Here is a 23,908-nt window from a genome sequence, read left to right as displayed (position 1 = left end):
TCCACAACATCATCCCTTAGCGCTTGCAGTGATTTTTCAAGCAGGCAGATAAGGGGGACAGTCATGCTGACTAGTGCATCATCTGCACTCGCCATCCGCGTGGAATAATCAAAGGGACGCAAAACCTGGCAGACGTCATTCATAGTGGCCCACTCTGTGGTTGTGAAGTCTGTACGGCGCTGACTGCGACTTTTTTGCGCCTGAAGCAGCTGGTACTCCATTACAGCTTGCTGCTGCTCACACAACCGCTCCAACATATGTAACGTGGAATTCCACCTGGTAGGTAGGTCACATATGATGCGATGTTCCGGCAGGCGGTGTCGGCGCTGCAGAGCCGCAATGCGCGCTTTTGCCGTGCTGGAACGCCGCAAGTGAGCACACTCTAGGCGGACCTTGTGCAGCAGTGCATCAAGATCCGGATAGTCCCTCAAAAAGCTCTGCACGACCAAATTGAGCACATGTGCCAGACATGGGATGTGAGTGAGGTTGCCGAGGCCCAGAGCTGCCACCAGATTTCGGCCATTATCACACACTACCATGCCTGGCTGGAGATTCGCTGGCACAAACCACACATCGCTCTCCTGCTTGATGGCATTCCAGAGCTCCTGCGCTGTGTGGCTACGATTCCCCAAAAAAATTAATTTCAAGACGGCCTGTTGACGTTTGGCCACGGCTGTGCTCATGTCGGTCGTAACAGGTACACGTTCATCACGGGTCCATGTGGAGGTGGACTGTGACGGCTCCTGCAGCGATGATTCTGAGGAACTGGTGTAAGAGGAGGAGTCAATGCGTACAGAATGGATTCCTGCAATCCTTGGAGTGGGCAGGACACGTCCTGCGCCACTCGCACGGTCTGTACCTGGCTCAACGACATTAACCCAATGGGCAGTGAGGGAAAGGTATCGCCCCTGTCCATGTTGACTGGTCCACGCATCGGTGGTGAGGTGGACCTTGCTACTGACGGCGTTCAGAAGCGCGTGTTTTATGTGTCCCTCCACATGCTTGTGCAGGGCAGGGACGGCTTGCCTGCTGAAGTAAAAGCGGCTGGGCACATTGTACTGTGGGACTGCCAATGACATCAAGTCACGGAAGCTGTCAGTCTCCACCAGCCTGAATGACAGCATTTCCAGTGACAGCAGTTTGGCAATGCCTGCAGTCAGAGCCTGTGCTCGTGGGTGGTTTGACGAGAAAGGCCGCCTTTTCTCCCATGCCTGTACTACCGATGGCTGTAGACTGGGCTGGGAGTGTGTGGATGACTGGGAAAGTGGTGCTGCGGGTGGAATTACAGCGGGTCTCTGGACAACAGGGCCAGAGGTTCTTCCACGGCGATCCTGGGAGGAAGCCGAACCAGCTGCGTGTGAGCTAGAGGAAGAGGCAACACGAGCTGAAGAGGTGGTAGCTGCCGCTGTTGGTTGGCCTACCTCTTCAGTGTGTTTTTCTAACTCCGCCGGGTGCCTGTTGCGCACATGTTTCCACATGTTGGAGGTATTGAGGTTGCTGACATTTCGACCTCTTTTGACTTTTTGATGACACACGTTGCATCTGACATAGCAAATGTCATCTGCAACTGTGTCAAAAAAGGACCAGGCACTGCAAGTCTTGGGAGCGCCCTTTTTGGCTTTTGGAAGAGACATGCTCCTAACGGGTGCCAAAGCGGAGGCTGCAGGATCCGCAGTCTTCCCCCTCCCTCTCCCTCTTTGGGCCGTACGGGGAATCTCTTCCTCAGAGCTGCTCCCACCACCTTCCTGTCCCTCACGCCAAGATGGGTCGAGGACCTCATCATCTACACTACCCTCTGCCCCCAACTGCTCCTCCTGGGTAGTCTCAGCAGCAGAGCATGCACCAGTAAGTGGCACCTGAGTGTCATCATCAGCTGATGCGGCCTGCGATGTGGTGACCGGAGCCACTGGCCCACCCGCCTCTTCAGAGGAAGACAGAAAAAGCTGTTGGGCATCACTGCACCCTGCCTCTTCTTCCATTTCTCCAATGCTGCTTGGCTGGCCCCCTGTTTCCAAGCCAAGAGATTCAGAGAACAGAAGTAGAGACGGCTCCTGTCCTGGGCTCTCTGTCTGCCTGGGCAATTTGGCAGGTGGTGAAGAGACAGATGGCTGCTCTCCAGTGCTCTGTGTCTGAGAGGATGTGGCACTAATGGAAGTTGATGCATTAGCTGCCATCCATCCGACAACAGCTTCAATTTGGTCTTGACGCAGCAGCGGTGTACGGCGCTCTGACACAAAGCTGCGCATGAACGACTGTTGCCTGGTGAAAGTGGGTGCTGATGAGTCACCGGTGCCCGCAGCAGGCACAGAATCCCCACGTCCCCTCCCTGCTCCGCGCCCACGCCCACGTGCCTTACTCACTGCCTTCTTCATCTTGGTTGACTGATAAAGATAAGCAGAAAAGTACTAACGGATTTGTGTGCTTATTCCTGAGCAACTCCTCCTAACAGGTATAAGAAACACTAATTTTCTAAAGTGTGGACTAGACTTTAATATGAGCTAATGTGGCCTACAGAAATGTAAAGTGGTGTAACTGGTGTGTTTGGTGAACTTTATTATTTATTTCTTTTTTGGGGGCTGAACTGACAACAGATAGAGCTGCAGTCACACAGAGACCGTGCAGACAGACGTAAACGGCGCTGCAAGGCCCAAAAACCCTCCTCTACTTTATCCTATGTAGTGTTTTTCCACAAATTAGCTGGAGACGGGTGGAAAGACACTAATAGGATTTTTTTAAATTAATTAGCAGCAGACTACACTACTTGAAAAAAAATTAAAATTGATTTGGCGGTATGACGCAGTGAACAACCCTGAGCTGGAGACAACCAGGCTACGGCTGCTCACAGACTACAGGGCGAGCTGCAGTCACACGGAGACCGTGCAGACAGCCGTAAATGGCGCTGCAAGGCCCAAAAACCCTCCTCTACTTTATCCTATGTAGTGTTTTTCCACAAATTAGCTGGAGACGGGTGGAAAGACACTAATAGGATTTTTTTAAATTAATTAGCAGCAGACTACACTACTTGAAAAAAAATTAAAATTGATTTGGCGGTATGACGCTGTGAACAACCCTGAGCTGGAGACAACCAGGCTACGGCTGCTCACAGACTACAGGGCGAGCTGCAGTCACACGGAGACCGTGCAGACAGCCGTAAACGGCGCTGCAAGGCCCAAAAACCCTCCTCTACTTTATCCTATGTAGTGTTTTTCCACAAATTAGCTGGAGACGGGTGGAAAGACACTAATAGGATTTTTTTAAATTAATTAGCAGCAGACTACACTACTTGAAAAAAAATTAAAATTGATTTGGCGGTATGACGCAGTGAACAACCCTGAGCTGGAGACAACCAGGCTACGGCTGCTCACAGACTACAGGGCGAGCTGCAGTCACACGGAGACCGTGCAGACAGCCGTAAACGGCGCTGCAAGGCCCAAAAACCCTCCTCTACTTTATCCTATGTAGTGTTTTTCCACAAATTAGCTGGAGACGGGTGGAAAGACACTAATAGGATTTTTTTAAATTAATTAGCAGCAGACTACACTACTTGAAAAAAAATTAAAATTGATTTGGCGGTATGACGCAGTGAACAACCCTGAGCTGGAGACAACCAGGCTACGGCTGCTCACAGACTACAGGGCGAGCTGCAGTCACACGGAGACCGTGCAGACAGCCGTAAACGGCGCTGCAAGGCCCAAAAACCCTCCTCTACTTTATCCTATGTAGTGTTTTTCCACAAATTAGCTGGAGACGGGTGGAAAGACACTAATAGGATTTTTTTGAATAAATTAGCAGCAGACTACACTACTTGAAAAAAAAAAAAAAAAAAAAAGAACAGTATGAGGCAATGAACCACCCTCCCTGAACTGAATACAACCAGCTATGGATGGCCTATGTGGCTGCACTCAGACTAGAGAGTGGGCTGCACTCACACACACACACACACACAGACCTTGCAGATCGCTGTGAAAACAGCGCTACAAGGCAAAAGCAAGGTGAATAGTAGGTGAACACAGCGGTTGCTAAATTAGCCTTTGGAAAGCACAAAGAAGCAAATCGCTATCTCTAAACTGTCCCTCAGTCAGCAAACAGCGTCCTGTCACTAACTGAATTCACAGCAGAGTGATCGCAAAATGGCGCCAGCGACTTTTAAACTGCATCATGACATCATTTCAGCAGCCAATCACAGCCTTGCCAGTAGTTTCATGCCCTCCATGCTAAACAGGATGTGCCCACACTTGGAATCATTCTCATTGGCTGAATTTCGGAATTTTGAATCTGGGAACTTCCGATTCCGGTATCCGATACGCGGCAAGTATCGGAATCCCGGTATCGGAATTCCGATACCGCAAGTATCGGCCGATACCCGATACTTGCGGTATCGGAATGCTCAACACTACTTATAAGTACTTACATTTTTACTGTTTGGCTTGATCACTTTTTGAACCATTTTTGCACAGTTGACATAAGAAAGTGCTTCATATTAATTGTCACTTTTGAATTGATTTTTTTTTTCAATTTCAAAAATATTAAGTGTAATACTAATTATTGGGGGTGTCGCTATAGAGATATAACACTGTGAAACTGGATTATTGTGCCCTGGTGATATCTGACATCTGCAAGCAGTCACTGAGTAAAATATAGAAAGAAAATAATCACTGGTCCTTCTATAACCACTAAATGACAAAAATGTTATGTTACATAAATAAGAAAAAAAACACGAATACCACCTGCACATAGAAAAAAATCGATGTATCCAGATAAAATGACTACAGTGGCTTGCATAAGTATTCACTCCCCATAACATATAAGAAGGAAAATTAATTATCAAAATTAATAAAAATAGGAATTTTCTCTCCCTTTTTATTTCCTCTTCCTTTTTTCTTTCCTCTCTTTCATATGATGTGAAGATAACATCATTTATTGAATTTCAGGATACCATTATGACCAATATCACTATGCCATATTTCTTTGTATGTGACTATATGTATATATCCCTTTTGTTTTTTAGACCGTGACATATTTTTCAATTTTTATCTCATGAAGTTTATGAATAGGATATCTTTATGACTCTGGAATTCTACACTTTGATAAGAAGTTTAATTATTATGGCTATTTCTTTGACATGTGATGGTTTTTATGAATATTAATTGCTTTATATATTACGCAGTGTGTTCACGTTTGTACTCACAGATATCCTTGAAAAAGGCGGCTATATAGCCAAAACGTTGGATTAATTATCTGTTCATCACTGATTGGCTTAAGCTTGTAATTAAGTTACATTTGGATTCACCTTATAGTGCCGAATGTTTTCTATCTAACAATAGGTAAAAAGTGAATACTTTTGTAAACCACTATTCCATGGGGTTCTCATGGAATTTGATAAAATAAGTTTGTCTCAAACCAGCGAAAAAATATATCCATAACGTGTTAAAACAACCAACATATAAGTCTGCATTCAGGCTAAAAAGAATCAGTCTGCGATAGTCAATAACGTATATAGTTGATGGTATGAACTCTTAATGTTAAGTTGTATTTGTTTTCTGCATCTCATATGACTCAATGTATTTATACTGATAATGCTATTAGAATATTGTGGTAACATATCGACAAACAGGTGAAATAAGTATTGAATATGTCACATGCATTGCTCAGGTGTTATTTTGACCCATTCTTCTACACAAACACTCTTCAAATCGAGAACATTCCCTAAATTCTGAGCTTTACTTCCTTCCATAAATTTTCTATTGGATTCTTGTTTGATGATTGTCACCTAGTTGATCAAAACAGTGTTAACTAACCACCTATGTTATCTACATGTACTGTTACTATTTATTAATTTACTGCATAGCATTTGCTCATTGTTTTATCTTATGTCACGACCGACATTTTGCTCTTGTGATGTCATGCTGTGACTGTCTTCGGTAAGGAAGGAGGGGGGCCTCAAACTGTCCATGGAACTGGAACCCTAACTATCCCTGTCTCGGGGGTACTCTTGAAGGTAGAGAGGCCCGAGTCTCCGACCTTACTATGCGCCTGTTAAACCCTGACCTGTTCTCTCCCTCACCCCATGAGACACAAATGTAAGATAAACAAGACACAAAGACAAAATAGGGATAATAGAAAACCTCTATCATACAAAAGAACTAGCCAACAATAGGAAGGAGTATCAGGACAGGGGGAATAAACTAAATGGGACGAGGAACCAGGAGATAAACACACACGTACAACAACAAACCACAGAACACTACTCCAACAACTCTACTCCAACCACTTATCTTTACCAGACAGCAGAGGAAGATGAATCTTTCACTGGCAGGGATGAGAAGGTCTGACAAGTTTTTTTTTTAGGAAGAGGTAATGACCAGATCAGAAGCAGCTGAAATGGAGCTGCATGTTTCTGGCCAGCATACAATGGGCCGTTAACCTCTTCAGCACCAGAGGAAATGAAATCCATTTAATATGGGACACAAATTGCACCATCTCTAAAGAAGACCTGGGATTCATTACCCGACATAACCGTATAAATCCAGGTCTTCCAAAGAAATGTGACACCCTTTTGACATCTGATCTGCATGTCTCACACTGGTACCTCCCCTTTCATGTAAATTAAAGTTTGGTGGCAGATTCTCAGGGAGATCAGTATCCAGCCCATAGATCTTAATAGTTCATTTACATAAAAGAAAGACATGGATTTCTCTGGCATAAGATGTCGGATCACAAATATCAAGGTATAATTTTCTTCAGCTTCCTATGACCTACATGCCCTTATAGACAACTAAGGGTAGGTCTCCACGGTACGGATGGGCGGCGGTATCGCCGCAGCGGCGAAGCCACTCGGCGCTAAGCCCCGCCCCCTTAATGGGACGCGATCATGCCGGATGTGTTAACTCTTCACATCCGGGATGATCGCTCTCTCCCATAGCGCCCTGTGATATGCCTTGCGGGGACGCTGCGTCCCCGCAAGGTGTACGGACATGCTGCGATCTGAAAAGACGCGCAGCATGTCCGTAGTCGCAGGGCCGCCGCGTGCGGGTTTCCACGCATAGTGGAGACAGGATTTCATCAAATCCCCTCCACTATGCTGGAACATCTGGACGCTGCTTGTTTGACGCTGCAGCTCTGCGCAGCGTCAAACAAGCAGCGTTTCCTGAACGTGGAAACATACCCTTAGAAGGGTTGATCTCACTGACAGATTCCATTTAAGTTGAAGGAAAAAAAAGATGTGGTGGTTAATAGAATAGGCTGAAAAGACAACAAATGGCCTTGCCAGCAATGGGTTGATACAGTTTGTTTGTTTTGACTTTCTAAGAAGCGAGTTCAAATGTGACTACCAAAATGTCTGCATTTCCCATTTTACTATTGCAAAAATGAAGGCTGTAACTAAATAGAAACTTGCCAGTATTTTATATGTAAAACAAAGATAACATTGGCTGCTGCTGCAACTTGACCAATTTACTCAGATGTAACCAATTTTACATTTTGGGCGGAAACGTTCTTAGAATAATTAAATTGTTTCACTATACATTATGATGTTTGTTACTCACCTTACTTCACTTTTAGCTTTAACTCTTGCTGCTTCAGATACAACTTTCTTTTAGAGTACAGATGGCTGCACGTGTACAGCACACCTAAGTGACAACATCTTCATGTCATTCAAGCAATGATACAGACATACAAACATGTATAATTTTTCTGAAGACTTACCGGCAGGTAATAGGGCCAGATATATTTTCAAAATGTAAGGAAAGTGAATGGAAATCACAAATGGCAGTGACATCGTGTAGCAAAATGTGCCAAGGGCTTCAAAATACGGAAGTGATTCATAAACTGTGTAAACTGCAAGTAGAAAAAAGGAGCTTATACTTGAATTCATTTTTGTTTCCTAATATTAGTGCTTACAGTGCCTTGAAAAAGTATTCCTAACACATGAACTTTTCCACATTTTTTTACGTTACACCCGTAAACTTAAATGTATTTTATTGGGATTTTATGTGATATACAACATAAAGTAGCAAGTTCCCAGGGGTGTAAAGATCGGGGTTCTAGAGGGTGAGAATGCAACCAGACTTGTATTGGAAGGTGGCCCGCTGAAGCCAGCGCCTACCGAGGACACACATCCAGCTGAAGTGTATTACAGTGAATGGATCCTCAGGCTCCCTGCACTGCAATACATGTCAACGGCAAATCGGAGGCTGGCAGCTGATATTGGCATGCCAGGCGTTGGTGTTGTATGGCAGTAACATCATGCGTCGCCATGGCAGGCATGCCGATGTCAGCTGCCGGCCTCTGCGCCAGCTGCAGTAGAGGACGCTGCACATTGTGGGATCTAACAAAGGTGAGAAGAATGTGTTGTAGTTTTTTTTTTTTTGTTTGTTTTTGTTTTTTTTAACACAGAGGCAGAACTAGGGATATATACCAGGATGGGAGACATGTACACCAGGAAGGGGCCCAGGATGTGCACATATATAGCAGGATGGGAGATATACAGTGAATGAGCAAAAGTGTAACAATGTTTTGAACGTTTGACTTTCAGGTTCCATGTCTCACCATCCACTACTGCTTTGATAGTGAGACTACCATAATTTTATAGAAGATCATCTTGGATATCTCATACATAATTTTGACTTGCAAGATTCTTGTCATGTCACTGCATTGTTACTGTTTGCTCCTGGTGGTAGAAAAATATTTTTCTTCCTGAATACTACAAAATACAACCTGCCCTCACATTCTCTAATAGCTCAGTGTGTTACTAGGTTGATTCCCAAGTGAAAGGTCACTGGTTTGAATTGAAGAACAGGAATGAAGACCATTTCCCAAGAAAAGAGAAACGGCATCATCCAGCTCATCGATTGCGGTCTCATGGCCAAGAAAATTGCAAAACTGCATCATGTGAGTTCCATGACAGTTGGAAGAATACGAACTGAAATCTGTCCATTCAGAAGCCAAAAGGTGGACATCTGGGCAAAATATCAGTGTCAATAAGTCTGCTCATCCCAAGGTATATCAGTTCAGGCATGACAAACATGGCAGTGGAGGTGGCCCGTATGCTTCATAATAGATCAAAGACATTTTTGCAAGCACATTACGTAAGTCTGGAATGCTGGCCCGAAAAAAAAGTATTTTCATAAGAAGCGTCGGTTCGAGTTTGCAAACAAGTACGAAAAGTGAAAATTCAAAGATTTGAAACTGGTGATTTTGACACGAAGGTCAATGGACTAGGCTCTTATAGGTGCAAATGAGTCAGAAAGAAGCAAGGGAAAAGGGGGCTAACGGATTGAGAAATTGAAGGAAATGTCAAGTTTGTTGAAGGAAACCTGATGATTTAGGGTTGATTTACAGCCAAAGGCATTGGATACTTGACCAGGATTGATGGTGGTCTCAATGCTGAGCTATATGTGAGTATCCTACAAGATGAGTTACTTCATACACTCAAGTACTATGGATATAAAAAGGATGATACAGTGTTCCAACAAGACAACAACACGAAGCATAAGTCGAGATTGGCAAAGAAATGGTTCAATGACAATGAAGTAGAGGTGCTGGATTGGCCCCCACAGTCCCCAGACCTCAACCCAATCAAACACTTGTGGGTATAATTGAAGAAAAAACTGTATACATACCCAAGTGAGTTGACCAGTATGCACCAACTTTGAGAACGTGTAGAAGAGACCTGAGATCAAATTTCGGTCGACACATGTTTGAATCTGATCGAGAGCATGCCCAGAAGGATTCAGGCAGTGTTGAAAGCCAAAGGTAGATTTACAAAATACTAGCAAAATAATAAAAAATAAAATTTAGATCTTTAGGAGCAAAACAGTAGCAATACAGTGACATGACAAGAATCTGCATAACTGATCATATGCTAAATAGTTGCAAGTCAAATTGATCGCGATTCCACCCGTGCCTATTGCGGGCACATGCCAGCTGTTCAAAACAGCCGACTTGTCCCGGCTTTGATGCGGGCTCACTGCCAGAGCCCACATCAAAACGGGTACTGCCATCGGACGTACTATACATTCGATGGCAATAAGGGGTTAAGGGGAGGATGGATGGTGTCATGTATAGCTAGATTTTAGCCAACAGCCTCCTTCCCTCAGTAAGAGCATTGAAGATGGATCGTGACTGGGTTTTCTACTAAGCAACTAAGGAGTGGCTCCGTAATAAGCATTTCAAGTCTCTGGAGTGGCCTTGCCACTTCTTTTGAGGAAGCTGAAACTGAATGTTGCCCAGCGACAGCCCTGAAACCTTAACCCCTTTCTGCCATCTGACGTACTATCCCGTCGAGGTGATCTGGGACTTAATTCCCAGGGACGGGATTGTACGTCATAGGTGATCAGCCGCACTCACGGAGGGAGCGCGGCCGGATGCCAGCTGATTATTAAAGCTGACATCCGGCACTGTGTGCCAGGAGCAGTCACGGACCGCTCCCGGCACATTAACCCCAGGAACACTGCGATCAAACATGTTCGCAGCATTCCGTGGCATAGGGAAGCATCACGCAGGGAGGGGCTCACTGCGTGCTTCCCTGAGACCCTCGGAACAATGCTATGTGATCGCATTGTTCCGAGCGTCTCCTCCGTCCTCCTCCCTGCAGGCTCGGATCCAAGATGGCTGCGGGGGTCCTTCCGGGTCCTGCAGAGAGGTGGCTTGCAAGCGCCTGCTGAGAGCAGGTGCCGGCAAGCCTCCTGCACTGACTGTCAGATCGCTGATCTGACAGTGCTTTGCAAAGTGTCAGATCAGCGATCTAACACTATACAGTGATGTCCCACCCTGGGACAATGTAAAAAAAAATTAACGTGTAAAAAATTTTTTTAAATTCCTAAATAAAAAATATATTGTTCCAATAAATACATTTCTTTATGTAAATAAAAAAAAGAACAAAATACACATATTTAGTATCTCCGCATCCGTAACAACAGGACCTATAAAACTGTCTCACTGGTTAACCCCTTCAGTGAACACCGTAAAAAAAAATGCTTTATCATCATACCGCTGAACAAAAAGTGGAATAATATGCGATCAAAAAGACGGCTATAAATAACCATGGTACCGCTGAAAACTTCATCGTGTCCTGACAAAAATGAGCCGCCATACAGCGTCATCAGCGAAAAAATAAAAAAGTTATAGCCCTCAGAATAAAGCGATGCAAAAATAATTATTTTTTCTATAAAATAGTTTTTATTGTATAAAAGCGCCAAAACATAAAAAAATTATATAAATGAGGTATCGCTGTAATCGTACTGACCCGAAGAATAAAACTGCTTTATCAATTTTACCAAACGCAGAATGGTATAAACGCCCCCCAAAAGAAATTCGTGAATTGCTGGTTTTTGTTCATTCTGCCAAAAATCTGAATAAAAAGTGATCAAAAAATGTCATGTGCCCAAAAATAGTACCAATAAAAACGTCAACTCGTCCCGCAAAAAACAAGACCTCACTTGACTCTGTGGATCAAAATATGGACAAATTATAGCTCTCAAAATGTGATAACGCAAAAAATATTTTTTTGCAATAAAAAGCGTCTTTTAGTGTGTGACTGCTGCCAAACATAAAAACCCACTATAAATAGTAAATGAAACCCCCCTTTATCACCACCTTAGTGAAAAATTAAAAAAAAGTATTTATTTCTATTTTCCCATTAGGGTTAGGGCTACAGTTAGGGTTAGGGCTAAACTTAGGGCTGGGGCTAAAGTTAGGGCTGGGGCTAAAGTTGGGGCTGGGGCTAAAGTTTGGGTTAGGGTTGGGGCTAAAGTTAGGGGTAGGATTACATTTATGGTTGGGATTAGGGTTAGGGATTTGTCAGGGTTAGGGGTGTGGTTAGGGTTATGGTTGGGGTTAGGGGTGTGTTGGAGTTAGGGGTGTGTTGGGATTAGGGTTAGGGGCGTGTTTGGGGTGTGGGTAGGGTTATGCTTAGGGGTGTGTTGGGGTTAGGGTTGGAGTTAGAATTGGGGGATTTCAACTATTTAGGCAAAATATGCGACATGGCGTCCGATCTCAATTCCAGCCAATTCTGCATTGAAAAAGTAAAAAAACAGTGCTCCTTCCCTTTCGAGCTCTCCTGTACGCCCAAACAGGGGTTTACCCCAACATATGGTGTATCGGCGTACTCAGGACAAATTGGACAACTTTTGGGGTCCAATTTCTCCTGTTACGCTTGGGAAAATACAAAACTGGGGGCTAAAAAATAATTTTTGTGGAAAAAAAAGATTTTTTATTTTCACGGCTATGCGTTATAAACTGTTGTGAAACACTTGGGGGTTCAAAGTTCTCACAACACATCTAGATAAGTTCCATGGGAGGTCTAGTTTCCAATATGGGGGTCACTTGTGGGGGGTTTCTACTGTTTAGGTACATCAGGGGCTCTGCAAACGCAACGTGATGCCCGCAGACCAATCCATATAAGTCTGCATTCCAAACGGCGCTCTTTCCCTTCTGTTCTCTGCCATGCGCCCAAACGGTGGTTCCCCCCACATATGGGGTATCAGCGTACTCAGGACAAATTGGACAACTTTTGGGGTCCAATTTTTCCTGTTACCATTGGGAAAATACAAAACTGGGGGCTAAAAAATCATTTTTGTGGGAAAAAAATGTTTTTATTTTCACGGCTCTGCATTATAAACTGTAGTGAAACACTTGGGGGTTAAAAGTTCTCACAAAACAAAAAGTTCTCCTTAGGGTTTCTACTTTTCAAAATGGTGTCACTTGTGGGGGGTTTCAATGTTTAGGCACATCAGGGGCTCTCCAAATGTGACATGGCGTCCTATCTCAATTCCAGTCAGTTTTGCATTGAAAAGTCAAACGGCACTCCTTTCTTTCCGAGCTCTGCCATGTGCCCAAACAGTGGTTTACCACCACATATGGGGTATCAGCATACTCAGGACAAATTGCACAACAACTTTTGGTGTCCAATTTCTCCTGTTACCCTTGGGAAAATAAAAAATTGGGGCGAAAAGATCATTTTTGCGAAAAAATGATTTTTTGTTTTTGCGGCTCTATATTATAAACTTCTTTGAAGCACTTGGTGGGTCCAAGTGCTCACCACACATCTAGATAAGTTCCTTAGGGGGTCTACTTTACAAAATGGTGTCACTTGTGGGCGGTTTCCACTGTTTAGGCACATCGGGGGCTCTCCAAATGCGACATGGTGTCCCATCTCAATTCCAGCCAATTTTGCACTGGAAAGTCTAAGGGCGCTCCTTCCCTTCCGAGCTCTGCCATGCGCCCGAACAGTGGTTCTCCCCACATATGGGGTATCTGCGTACTCATGACAAATTGTATAACAACTTTTGGGGTCCAATTTCTCCTGTTACCCTTGGGAAAATAAAACAAATTGGATCTGAAGTAAATTTTTTGTGAAAAAAAGTTAAATGTTCATTTTTTTTCAAAAATTTCTTTGAAACACCTGAAAGGTTAATAAACTACTTGAGTGATTTTGAGCACTTTGAGGGGTGCCATTTTTAGAATGGTGTCACACTTGGTTATTTTCTATCATATAGACCCCTCAAAATGACTTTAAATGTGACGTGGTCCCTAAAAAAAAAATGAGAAATTGCTGGTCAACTTTTAACCCTTATAACTCCCTAACAAAGAAATAAATAAATTTTGGTAACAAAATTGTGATGATGTAAAGTAGACATGTGGGAAATGTTACTTATTAAGTATTTTGTGTGACGTAACTGTGATTTATGGGCATAAAAATTAAAAGTTGGAAAATTGCGAAATTTTCACCAAATTTCTGTTTTTTTTTCACAATTAAACGCAAGTAATGTCAAAGAAACTTTACCACTAGCATGAAGTACAATATGTCATGAGAAAACATTGTCAGAATCACTGGGATCCATGCAAGCGGTCCAGAGTTATAACCTCATAAAGGAAAAGTGGTCAGAATTGTAAAAATTTGCCTGGTCATTAACATGTAAACCACCCTTGGGCATTAAGGGGTTAAAGATCTGGAGAAGATCTGTATGGAGGAGTGGGCCAAAATCCCTGCTGCAGTGCAATTTGGTCAAGAACTGTAGGAAATGTCTGACCTTTGTAATTGCAAACAAAGTATAAGTATTAAATACTTATTTTCCACACTGTATATATCAGGAAGGGGCCCACATAATAAAGGGGGGTGTACATTTATGTCTTCATAGAATTTAAACAAAAAAAGTGGTTTTGTACCGTGTTATCCAGTAAAAAAGAAAATATATAGAGTGCTCTCAGTCTGAGACACAAAATATGAATCTTGTGGGTGTGATACCTTTTAATGGCTAACAAAATAAATTAAATGATGTTACAAAGCAAGCTTTCCAGCCTGATGAAGAGATGCAAGCCGTCTCGAAAGCTTGCTTTGTAACATCATTCACTTTATTTTGTTAGCCATTAAAAGGTATCACACACACAAGATTCCTATTTTGTCTCTCAGTCTGAGAGCACTCTATGTACTTTTTTTTATAGAATTTAGAACACTACCATTACTGTGGGGATGCTTTTCTTCAGCAGTGACAGGGAAGTTGGTCAGAGTCAAAGGGAAAATGAATGGAGCTAAATTTAGGGTAATTCTGGAGGAAAACCTGTTAGAGGCTGGAAAGGATTTGATAGTGGGGCGTGATAGGGTCCTCTTCCAGTAGGCCAACGTCCCTAAACATGCTGCCAGAGCTACAGTGTAATGGGTTACATCAAAGCATATTCATGTGCTTGAATGGCCCAGTCAGAGTCCAGATTTAAATCTCATTGAGAATCTGTGGTAAGACTTGGAATTTGCTGTTCACAGACGCATCCACCCAATCTCTCCGAGCCAGAGCTAGTTTGGAAAGAAGTATGGCCCTCACTACTCCTGTAACTGTTGAACTATGTGTTACTTTGTTTTTACTTGTACGTGTGCCGCTTAATTGTAATGTGCTGCAGAATTTGTTGGCATTATAAAAATATAATTATATCTAATATACAGGTCCTTCTCAAAAAATTAGCATATAGTGTTAAATTTCATTATTTACCATAATGTAATGATTACAATTAAACTTTCATATACTATAGATTCATTATCCACCAACTGAAATTTGTCAGGTCTTTTATTGTTTTAATACTGATGATTTTGGCATACAACTCCTGATAACCCAAAAAACCTGTCTCAATAAATTAGCATATCAAGAAAAGGTTCTCTAAACGACCTATTACCTTAATCTTCTGAATCAACTAATTAACTCTAAACACATGCAAAAGATACCTGAGGCTTTTAAAAACTCCCTGCCTGGTTCATTACTCAAAACCCCCATCATGGGTAAGACTAGCGACCTGACAGATGTCAAGAAGGCCATCATTGACACCCTCAAGCAAGAGGGTAAGACCCAGCAAGAAATTTCTCAACAAATAGGCTGTTCCCAGAGTGCTGTATCAAGGCACCTCAATGGTAAGTCTGTTGGAAGGCAAAAATGTGGCAGAAAACGCTGTACAACGAGAAGAGGTGACCGGACCCTGAGGAAGATTGTGGAGAAGGACCGATTCCAGACCTTGGGGAACCTGAGGAAGCAGTGGACTGAGTCTGGTGTGGAAACATCCAGAGCCACCGTGCACAGGCGTGTGCAGGAAATGGGCTACAGGTGCCGCATTCCCCAGGTAAAGCCACTTTTGAACCATAAACAGCGGCAGAAGCGCCTGACCTGGGCTACAGAGAAGCATCACTGGACTGTTGCTAAGTGGTCCCAAGTACTTTTTTCTGATGAAAGCAAATTTTGCATGTCATTCGGAAATCAAGGTGCCAGAGTCTGGAGGAAGACTGGGGAGAAGGAAATGCCAAAATGCCTGAAGTCCAGTGTCAAGTACCCACAGTCAGTGATGGTGTGGGGTGCCATGTCAGCTGCTGGTGTTGGTCCACTGTGTTTCATCAAGGGCAGGGTCAATGCAGCTAGCTATCAGGAGATTTTGGAGCACTTCATGCTTCCATCGGCTGAAATGCTTTATGGAGATGAAGATTTCATTTTTCAGCACGACCTGGCACCTGCTCACAGTGCCAAAACCACTGGTAAATGGTTTACTGACCATGGTATTACTGTGCTCAATTGGCCTGCCAACTCTCCTGACCTGAACCCCATAGAGAATCTGTGGGATATTGTGAAGAGAAAGTTGAGAGACGCAAGACCCAACACTCTGGATGAGCTTAAGGCCGCTATTGAAGCATCCTGAGCCTCCATAACATCTCAGCAGTGTCACAGGCTGATTGCCTGCATGCCACGCCGCATTGAAGCAGTCATTTCTGCCAAAGGATTCCCGACCAAGTATTGAGTGCATAACTGAACATTATTATTTGATGGTTTTTTTGTTTGTTATTAAAAAACACTTTTATTTGATTGGACGGGTGAAATATGCTAATTTATTGAGACAGGTTTTTTGGGTTATCAGGAGTTGTATGCCAAAATCATCAGTATTAAAACAATAAAAGACCTGACAAATTTCAGTTGGTGGATAATGAATCTATAATATATGAAAGTTTAATTGTAATCATTACATTATGGTAAATAATGAAATTTAACACTATATGCTAATTTTTTGAGAAGGACCTGTATAATTGCCTAGAATACTACTTCCGGCAATTTGTGCCAACTTCCGTGGCTTTGTCCGGAGATAATGTCCGGAGATAAGTGACGTCACCAGCGTCCTACACCCGCTCAGGGTGGACAAAGATATATGCCTTCGTGGTGCGCGGCACTTTTCTGATTGGTTGCCGCCTGCTGCGAGCGACCAATCAGAAATGTGCCGTACTGTCAAGAATTGTCAAGAGCTGGTGAGTGCAGCCATTTTTTGTTCTTTCTTACTATTATTTATTAATTGTATTATTCTTACATTTGAATAAATAAAGTATATATGGATTCTAGACTCCCGATTCTTTAGAATCGGGCTGCCATCTAGTATATATATATTTTAGATACATGCACACACGCACAAGTCTTAGGCAGCATCTACCATAAGACATGTCCACAGTAGTGGTCTGCAGATTCTTTGAAGGTGTCATGCCCGTCATACCTCACTGGTCCCACTGTGAGACGGGATGTGGTGTTAGCAGCCAAACTGCTGCTGGGTTTCTTCTAAATATGTTGCCCTGCCAGCCGCTATTTAATTGTCTGTGAGCAATAAAAATGTAGCTCCGCATCTCTGTGTAGGCACCAGAAGGAAGTATCCAGAAGGTGGATCTGTACCCTAAGCCATGTAGGGGGAGGGAGTCATGCTGGCCCTAATCACCTTACCAATGTTTAAGTCAGCAGTTTGCCAGTAGAGGAATCAACTGACGAAGAGGAACAACGGTTCTTCGTCGTGGGACTGAAGGAAAGAGACTAGCAACAAAGGAAGCATGGTGCGAAAACCAACAGAGGAGTGGAGTACAAAGGCATTTTATAGAAAGGGAGATAAGGAAGGACAGACCTAGTGCTGGAAATGGTGGTATTGTACTAAGTTTCAGGGGCTCACTGAGGAGGACAGCCCATGTCAGTCAAAAAGTACAATGATCAGCCGTAATACTAAGCATGTAGATAAAATATAGCTTGGTAATAGATTTCTCTATAGTCAATGCAAGTTAGGGGCTTGTAGTTACTGTTCCAGTCAAGTAGATGGTCCTGGAGAGGGGAGACCGTGGCTTGATTGGAAGTGGCAGCGTTCCGCTATTTTGCAAGCCAGATTTCAGCATTATGCTGCTACTAGATTAATCAGGGGCATGTTTACTAATGCATTGACATACACTATAGCGCCATGCCCCTGGTTTAGGCAAATTGGGAAGACAGGTTTCCATAATGGGTGGGTGCTACTTTATGGCTGTCATTCCTACTGTAATACAAAACCATGGCAGTAACACTAGCCACATGGTAGTTCTATCTGGAAAATGGCAACCTCCCATTTAATACATACTTGACAACTCAGTGCATCAGAAAGGCTGCAAGAAGGGAGAGACCTTGCAGACCTCAGGAAAAGTCAGCTTTGACCTGGCTATAGTACATTACAGCAGAGGAAAAGAGTAGACCATGCCAGTCACTCTGGCTCTGCCCTGGCAGTACGCACTACAGCCTACCCAGCCCATGTGCTAAGAAGTGAACATAATACCTTCATAAATATCGGGCACGTGATGGCATGCAACTGTGTTCTAAGGATAACATCCTTTGTGTATGCCAGGCACTTACAGTAATCTAAACCTGTGTGTTTTTATGAAAACTCACCTATTTTGTATAATAATTGCAGAATATGAATTCTTAGTGTCCCATACCTTCAGCTAGCAGTGATAAAGGATGAACTGGAATCCATAATGTATGGTAGAGCCAGGTTAGAGCTGGGTAGTCTATTCCTACTGCCGATAACAACAGGTATGGATATCTGAAATGAAGATCAATACAATCAGTCATGTACAACATTGTCAGATCTATTTATTGATGTTCTAGGAATAGCTGTACTTGGTATTCATTTGTTAATGAGCTTAGATGGTTTTTCAACCAAAGGAAAAAAGTCTCAGAGGTGAAATTGGAGTTCAATCACCCATGTTTTGCAAAAGAAGATGGACAACAGTGGATGCAGGTAGGAGGAGAAACCCAACAGAGCTGGCAATGCGTTACTACGTCTCGCACTCTGATGGTCAATGGAGAAAAACGTGTACATGCGTAATCTGATCCCCTTGGCTTCTGGTCATAGGACCCTTTTCTGATGATGTGTGGTGGCAAGACCTTCACTTCCTAGCATTTATACACCAGATCTTCTATAAATGTGTTAGTTCTGGATAAAAAGTAAAAATGGCTGCATGAAGGTTCACATTGCGTCAATGGCAATGCGCTGAAGGCATCTGTTACACAGTGGCACTGTGACCGGGTCCGTCACCGCTAGCGTAGGTGGAGCATCTGCGCTATCGCGATCTCATAACGCGATCTTTAAAAGGCACTAGCGTTGGTGCAGTCCGTTTAACGCATGCGTTAAATGGACTGCACCAACGCAATATGAACCTGGAATATGGAATGATGTTGGCTACCAACTTTGAATCATCCTCTATGGCTGTTATTGATAATGTATCCTAACAAAATGATAATTGTTCATTGGTTTCTAAGAGGATGAAACAAGGCTGAAGAATGCTATGACTGTACCGCTTACTTTCATTAATAAGTTCAGGAAATGTTCGTTATTTTTTTTTTGCTTATGATAACTGATGACGCATGGAGGATAAAAACGGACACACAGACACAAAATGGATCAAAATCACATCCAGCACACGGATGAAAAATGAACCGTGTTTTAGCAGACGTGAAAAAAAAGGGGAGGTGTGATTTCAGCTTTATTGAAAAAAAAAAAAAACCTTACATATAACATATATAAAACCACATGAACGTTGAGTTGACCTTTGCGGTCTTAAAGCAGCAGAGAAGTGCTCAGAAGAAGGAAGATTAGAGATATAAACTTTCCCGTCCAAAGGAGCTCACTTGGATTCTCAATTAACTCACTTTACAGCCAGAAATAGTGCAATGTAGAGGTTAGAGGACGATTAGGAGGAAAATCTGTTGCAACACGAAAATATGTTCCATCCTTAGGAGATAAATCTTATTACCTGATAACGTCCCACAGATTCCAGAGGAAGAAGAGAAAACACACTATGCATTTACTCTGCACCTCTTCTTGGCTGCTGATTACCAGAAACAAGATGATTAGTCTTTCGGTTACCTATGAAGGAGAGCAGTGCATGAATACACAATTGTCATAGGCCGGAGTTCACAGAGCTAGGAAAAGGCTCAACTGCACAATGTGCAGGAGAAAATATGAAACTGAAAACAGCTTGTAAGGGTCATAGCCGCCATGTGAAAAATGGGCTGAAAAATGTCTTCCTATCCTTTTTAGCAACATTCAGCACTCGGGTACAGAGTTGCACCCAGGTCTTTGTGGTTTAGGGAACCTCTCTACCACATATGGAGATACCAATGGTTGTAAACAGCCCGTAGTAGAGGAGGGGATCTGTTACAGATTCTTCATTGAGGCATGGGAGCTCCAACTTACTAATTGGTGTTGAACACACTTGGCTTGTCAGCTTCTATAGAGAGCTCACCAGTCACCAATTGTCGTGTAAAAAAAAAAAAAAAAGTGTGAATGAAGAATTGAAGATATATGAACTTTGACGTTCTTGTACGTATGGTGCGGGCTATGAGTGCTCTATTTGTGCAATTTGGAGGTGATATGGGGGGAGTAATTCTGCCGATACATGGCCCATCAGCAAGACAAATACAAAGGCATTAAACAGTTAAATGTCTACCTGAGAAAATTTTGGCAGAAATGATTGTTGCTCTAAATCCATTAGAATATGGAGGAGCTCCAGGACGGAGAGTAGCTGGCAGGCTTGCATTACTAGTCCAATTGTATAGAACGTATCTGCAAAAGAATCTGTTCACAGTAGATTTTAGAATAGAAGTGATCAGGGGCTTTCACATTGCGCTTTTCTGAACAAGGGTCTCGTCGGGGCTTGTCCGAACCCCCCATTCTGCAAAACGGGATTCGGACGTATGCGCCAACGGGGCCATAGACTATAATAGGGTCGGCAAAGCGAACGTGTGCTCTCTGTCATGCATTATTTTTGGGCGTATACGTCCACTGGAGGCGAACACCCGGATGAAATCTACTATGTATGAGTGTCTCCAGTTGGCGTATACGACCAAAAACAATGAATGACAGCACGTTTGCTCTGCCGCCAGCATTATAGTCTATGAGTCTATGACCCCATCTGCGCATATATCCGACTCCTGTTTTGCAGAGGGTGTTGGACGCAAGCCACGATGGGACCAAAGAACATGCAGAAAAGTGCAATGTGAAAGCTCCCTAAGAAGAGCAAAGTTCATAGCTACAAGACGACGAACATCTAAAGATGAACAGCATGTCTGAATGACTCCACGGCTGTTCCCACAATGAGTATTTGGTGCATTTTTCAGCTGTGTATTTTCATGGGTAGAAAATGCAGAATATTACAGTTCCAGCAAAGTTGATGTGATTTGTGTAAATCTAATGCACAGTGTGCTGTTTTTGTACGCTGCGGAAACTGACGTGATGCATTTTTTCGGCTGCACATTTCCGTGCACAAATAACGAAGCATATTACAGTTCCAGGAAAGTGGATGAGATTTACGTAAATCACATGCCCACTGTCGCTTTTTTATGCAGAGTAAACTGACTTGCGGTGCTTGTTTGAAATCTGCAACATTTCATTCTCTCTTGTGGTAATTAAATTTATGCTTTATTTGCAGATTTTCTGACTTGAAAATGAAATGCTGGAAATCTGCAGATAAAAATGCACATACCGTACCTTTTTTTGGCTTTTCTGTAGCGAAAGTGCAGTTAAAACGCATGTGTTGTGCACATAACTATCATGATTAAAGTTTTAACAAAACTAAACAACAGGAATTATTCAAAACAAAAGCAGTTATATTTAAAACACGATACTAAAACTTCACTGTAAAGAATGCACTCAAAAACACAATAAAAATGCAAGTTAACCTTTTTTACACTGTGTTCACACAGCAAAAAGGCCATGTTTTTCTAGCCTTTTTGGAAAATCACAATAAACACACACCGCACACGCATTATGCGACCACAGCCTTAGCTAATTGGTGTTATAAAAATCATAAAACTTTATTAACATCAGCAATGTTCTCCCCATGTTTGTGTGGGTTTCCTCTGGGTACTCCAATTTCCTCCCACACCCCAAAGATATACTGATAGGGAATTTAGATTGTGAGCCCCAATGGGGACAGCGATGATAATGTCTGTAAAGCGCTGTGGAATTAATCGCGCTATATAAGCAATGTAATAAATCACATGGGCATGTGGTATTTAAAACCATCCCGATGCTGGAAAAGTGACAGTTTGCTGGAATTCTCTGGAACGTGATGATCTGTAAACCTATATACCTAAGCAAAGTTATGATGTATTGTTAGCAGACGGATGGCCAAGGATTTTTTAACCTCATTGATGAAAACACTGATGTTAAAAACTGAAGAACTGACCAAACCCTGATGAAAATCAGACTGTTTTTACGTGAAAAATCACTGACATCTGAATTAGGCCTTAGGTTATGTTCACACATTGCTTTTTTGCTGCAGCCAAATGGCTCTGGCTACTTTCACACTAGTGTTTTTGGCGGCACATCGCAATGCGTCTTTTAGGAGAAAAAACGCATCCTGCAAAGTTGTCTGCAGGATGCGTTTTTTCCCTATAGACTAACATTACCGACGCATTGCGACGTGTGGCAGTGCGATGGTTGCGTCGTGTTTTGGCAGACCGCCGCCACAAAAAAAGTTACATGTAACTTTTTTTGTGCGTCGAGACCGCCATTTTTCGACCGCGCATGCGCGGCCGATACTTCGCCCCCTCCTCCCCGGACCTTGCAATGGGGCAGCGGAAGCGTCGTAAGACTGCTTCTGCTGCCCACATCGGGCATTTTTTTCACAGTATGCGTCGGGCCGACAGCGCCACGGCCCCGTACTGACGCTAGTGTGAAAGCAGCCTAAATCAGACATCTACATAAATAGTTTTGAGATCGGACTGGCTGGTGGGTCTCAGGACTCAAGCGTGACAGCTTCATATATTTCTATGCAGGCTCGGGTTGGTAGCACTGCCCGCCAGTCCGAGCATTGCGGTCCGATCTTGGACCGATTTATATAGATGTCTGTATGATCCCAAAACCTGATCACCTGACCTGAGGTAAGCAACATATCGAATCAGAAGAACTATGCTACATTTCAAATTAAAGGTATTTGCTAATATTATTATAATTACTACAACTACTACATATTGGGATAGGATCTTGAAGATGGGAATAACACTTTAAATTGAAGAGATATACATTTAGGATGAAATTCAAAGTTGGGTTTGGGCCACCCCATAAAGCAATGGTTGCCCCATGTAAAGAGATGGACATGCTTCCCATGTTCCCCCTTGAAGAACATGTATCTTGTCATGTTGTGCAATGTGAATTATGGTAATGGTATTACTCGTGTGTTCTACAGTAGAGAAAGTAAGAAGTAATGGTTGGGACTAGCTCAGAGTGAGAGGGGCTAAACTGAAGGGAGAGAAAGAGAGACAGTTCCTGTCAGATAGGGTCCAGAGTGCATAGAGAAAGGATCTGAGGTCCAATGTAAGCAGTGTCACATTTTTGGGTGTCCCTAAAGTGAGAAGAGACCAAAAGAAAGAGGTAGCATGATCTGGAGTAGTAAAGAGGAAAACTGACTGAGAGAGTAATTCTTCAAAGATGGGAAGAGAAGACGCCTAGCAGTAAGGCTCAGAGTTTATAACTCCTGAAGGTAATGTGCCTAGACAGGACTGAGTATGCAAGACTAATACAGTGCCCTGGGTGGGAGTTCCAGAGCGTCAGCATTAGAGAAGATCAGTACCGGTCATACTGGCACCATAGCTCTCCTAAGGGGAATGAAGACACAGAACCGTGAGTTGAGTAGAGGACTCGGACTAGACTGAACCGTATTGTCGATCTGGGTTGTGGTGAAGTACAGTCATGGCCAAAAGTTTTTTGAGAATGACACCAAAATTATATTTTCACATGATCTGCTGCCCTCTGGTTTTTATTAGTGTTTGTCTGATGTTTATATCACATACAGAAATATAATTGCAATCATATTATGAGTACCAATAGGTTATATTGACAGTTAGAATGAGTTAATGCAGCAAGTCAATATTTGCAGTGTTGACCCCTCTTCTTCAAGACCTCTGCAATTCTCCCTGGCATGCTCTCAATCAACTTCTGGACCAAATCCTGACTGATAGCAGTCCATTCTTGCATAATCAATGCTTGCATTTTGCCTGAATTTGTTGGTTTTTGTTTGTCCACCCGTCTCTTGATGATTGACCACAAGTTCTCAATGGGATTAAGATCTGGGGAGTTTCCAGGCCATGGACCCAAAATCTCTATG

At 43.0% G+C, this 23,908-nt stretch overlaps 1 protein-coding gene across 2 annotated transcripts in view; it reads right to left on the bottom strand.

The window, feature by feature from the left end:
- HACD4 (3-hydroxyacyl-CoA dehydratase 4) overlaps window positions 1-23,908 on the bottom strand; it is a 42,122-nt gene that overhangs the window by 11,432 nt on the left and 6,782 nt on the right. Inside the window, exons 3-8 of one of the 2 annotated variants that reach the window (XR_013213078.1) lie at window positions 20,249-20,376; window positions 19,553-19,665; window positions 18,233-18,339; window positions 9,621-9,769; window positions 7,705-7,836; window positions 7,545-7,628 (exon numbers count right to left, since the gene is read on the bottom strand). Coding sequence is in view for 1 of the 2 variants with exons in the window: in XM_077249502.1 (XP_077105617.1) it covers window positions 7,546-7,628; window positions 7,705-7,836; window positions 18,233-18,339; window positions 19,553-19,665; window positions 20,249-20,376 (563 nt within the window). In the remaining variant the exon portion in view is untranslated. Of the gene's footprint in view, window positions 1-7,544; window positions 7,629-7,704; window positions 7,837-9,620; window positions 9,770-18,232; window positions 18,340-19,552; window positions 19,666-20,248; window positions 20,377-23,908 lie in introns of those variants that run through there. The other variant, XM_077249502.1, reaches the window with a different exon arrangement.

This window comes from Ranitomeya variabilis, chromosome 1 (genome assembly GCF_051348905.1).
Source record: "Ranitomeya variabilis isolate aRanVar5 chromosome 1, aRanVar5.hap1, whole genome shotgun sequence".
In the NCBI taxonomy this organism is placed as follows: domain Eukaryota; kingdom Metazoa; phylum Chordata; class Amphibia; order Anura; family Dendrobatidae; genus Ranitomeya; species Ranitomeya variabilis.
The sequence above is the reverse complement of the archived record's forward strand: the minus strand, read 5'-3'. Positions and strand labels throughout refer to the sequence as shown.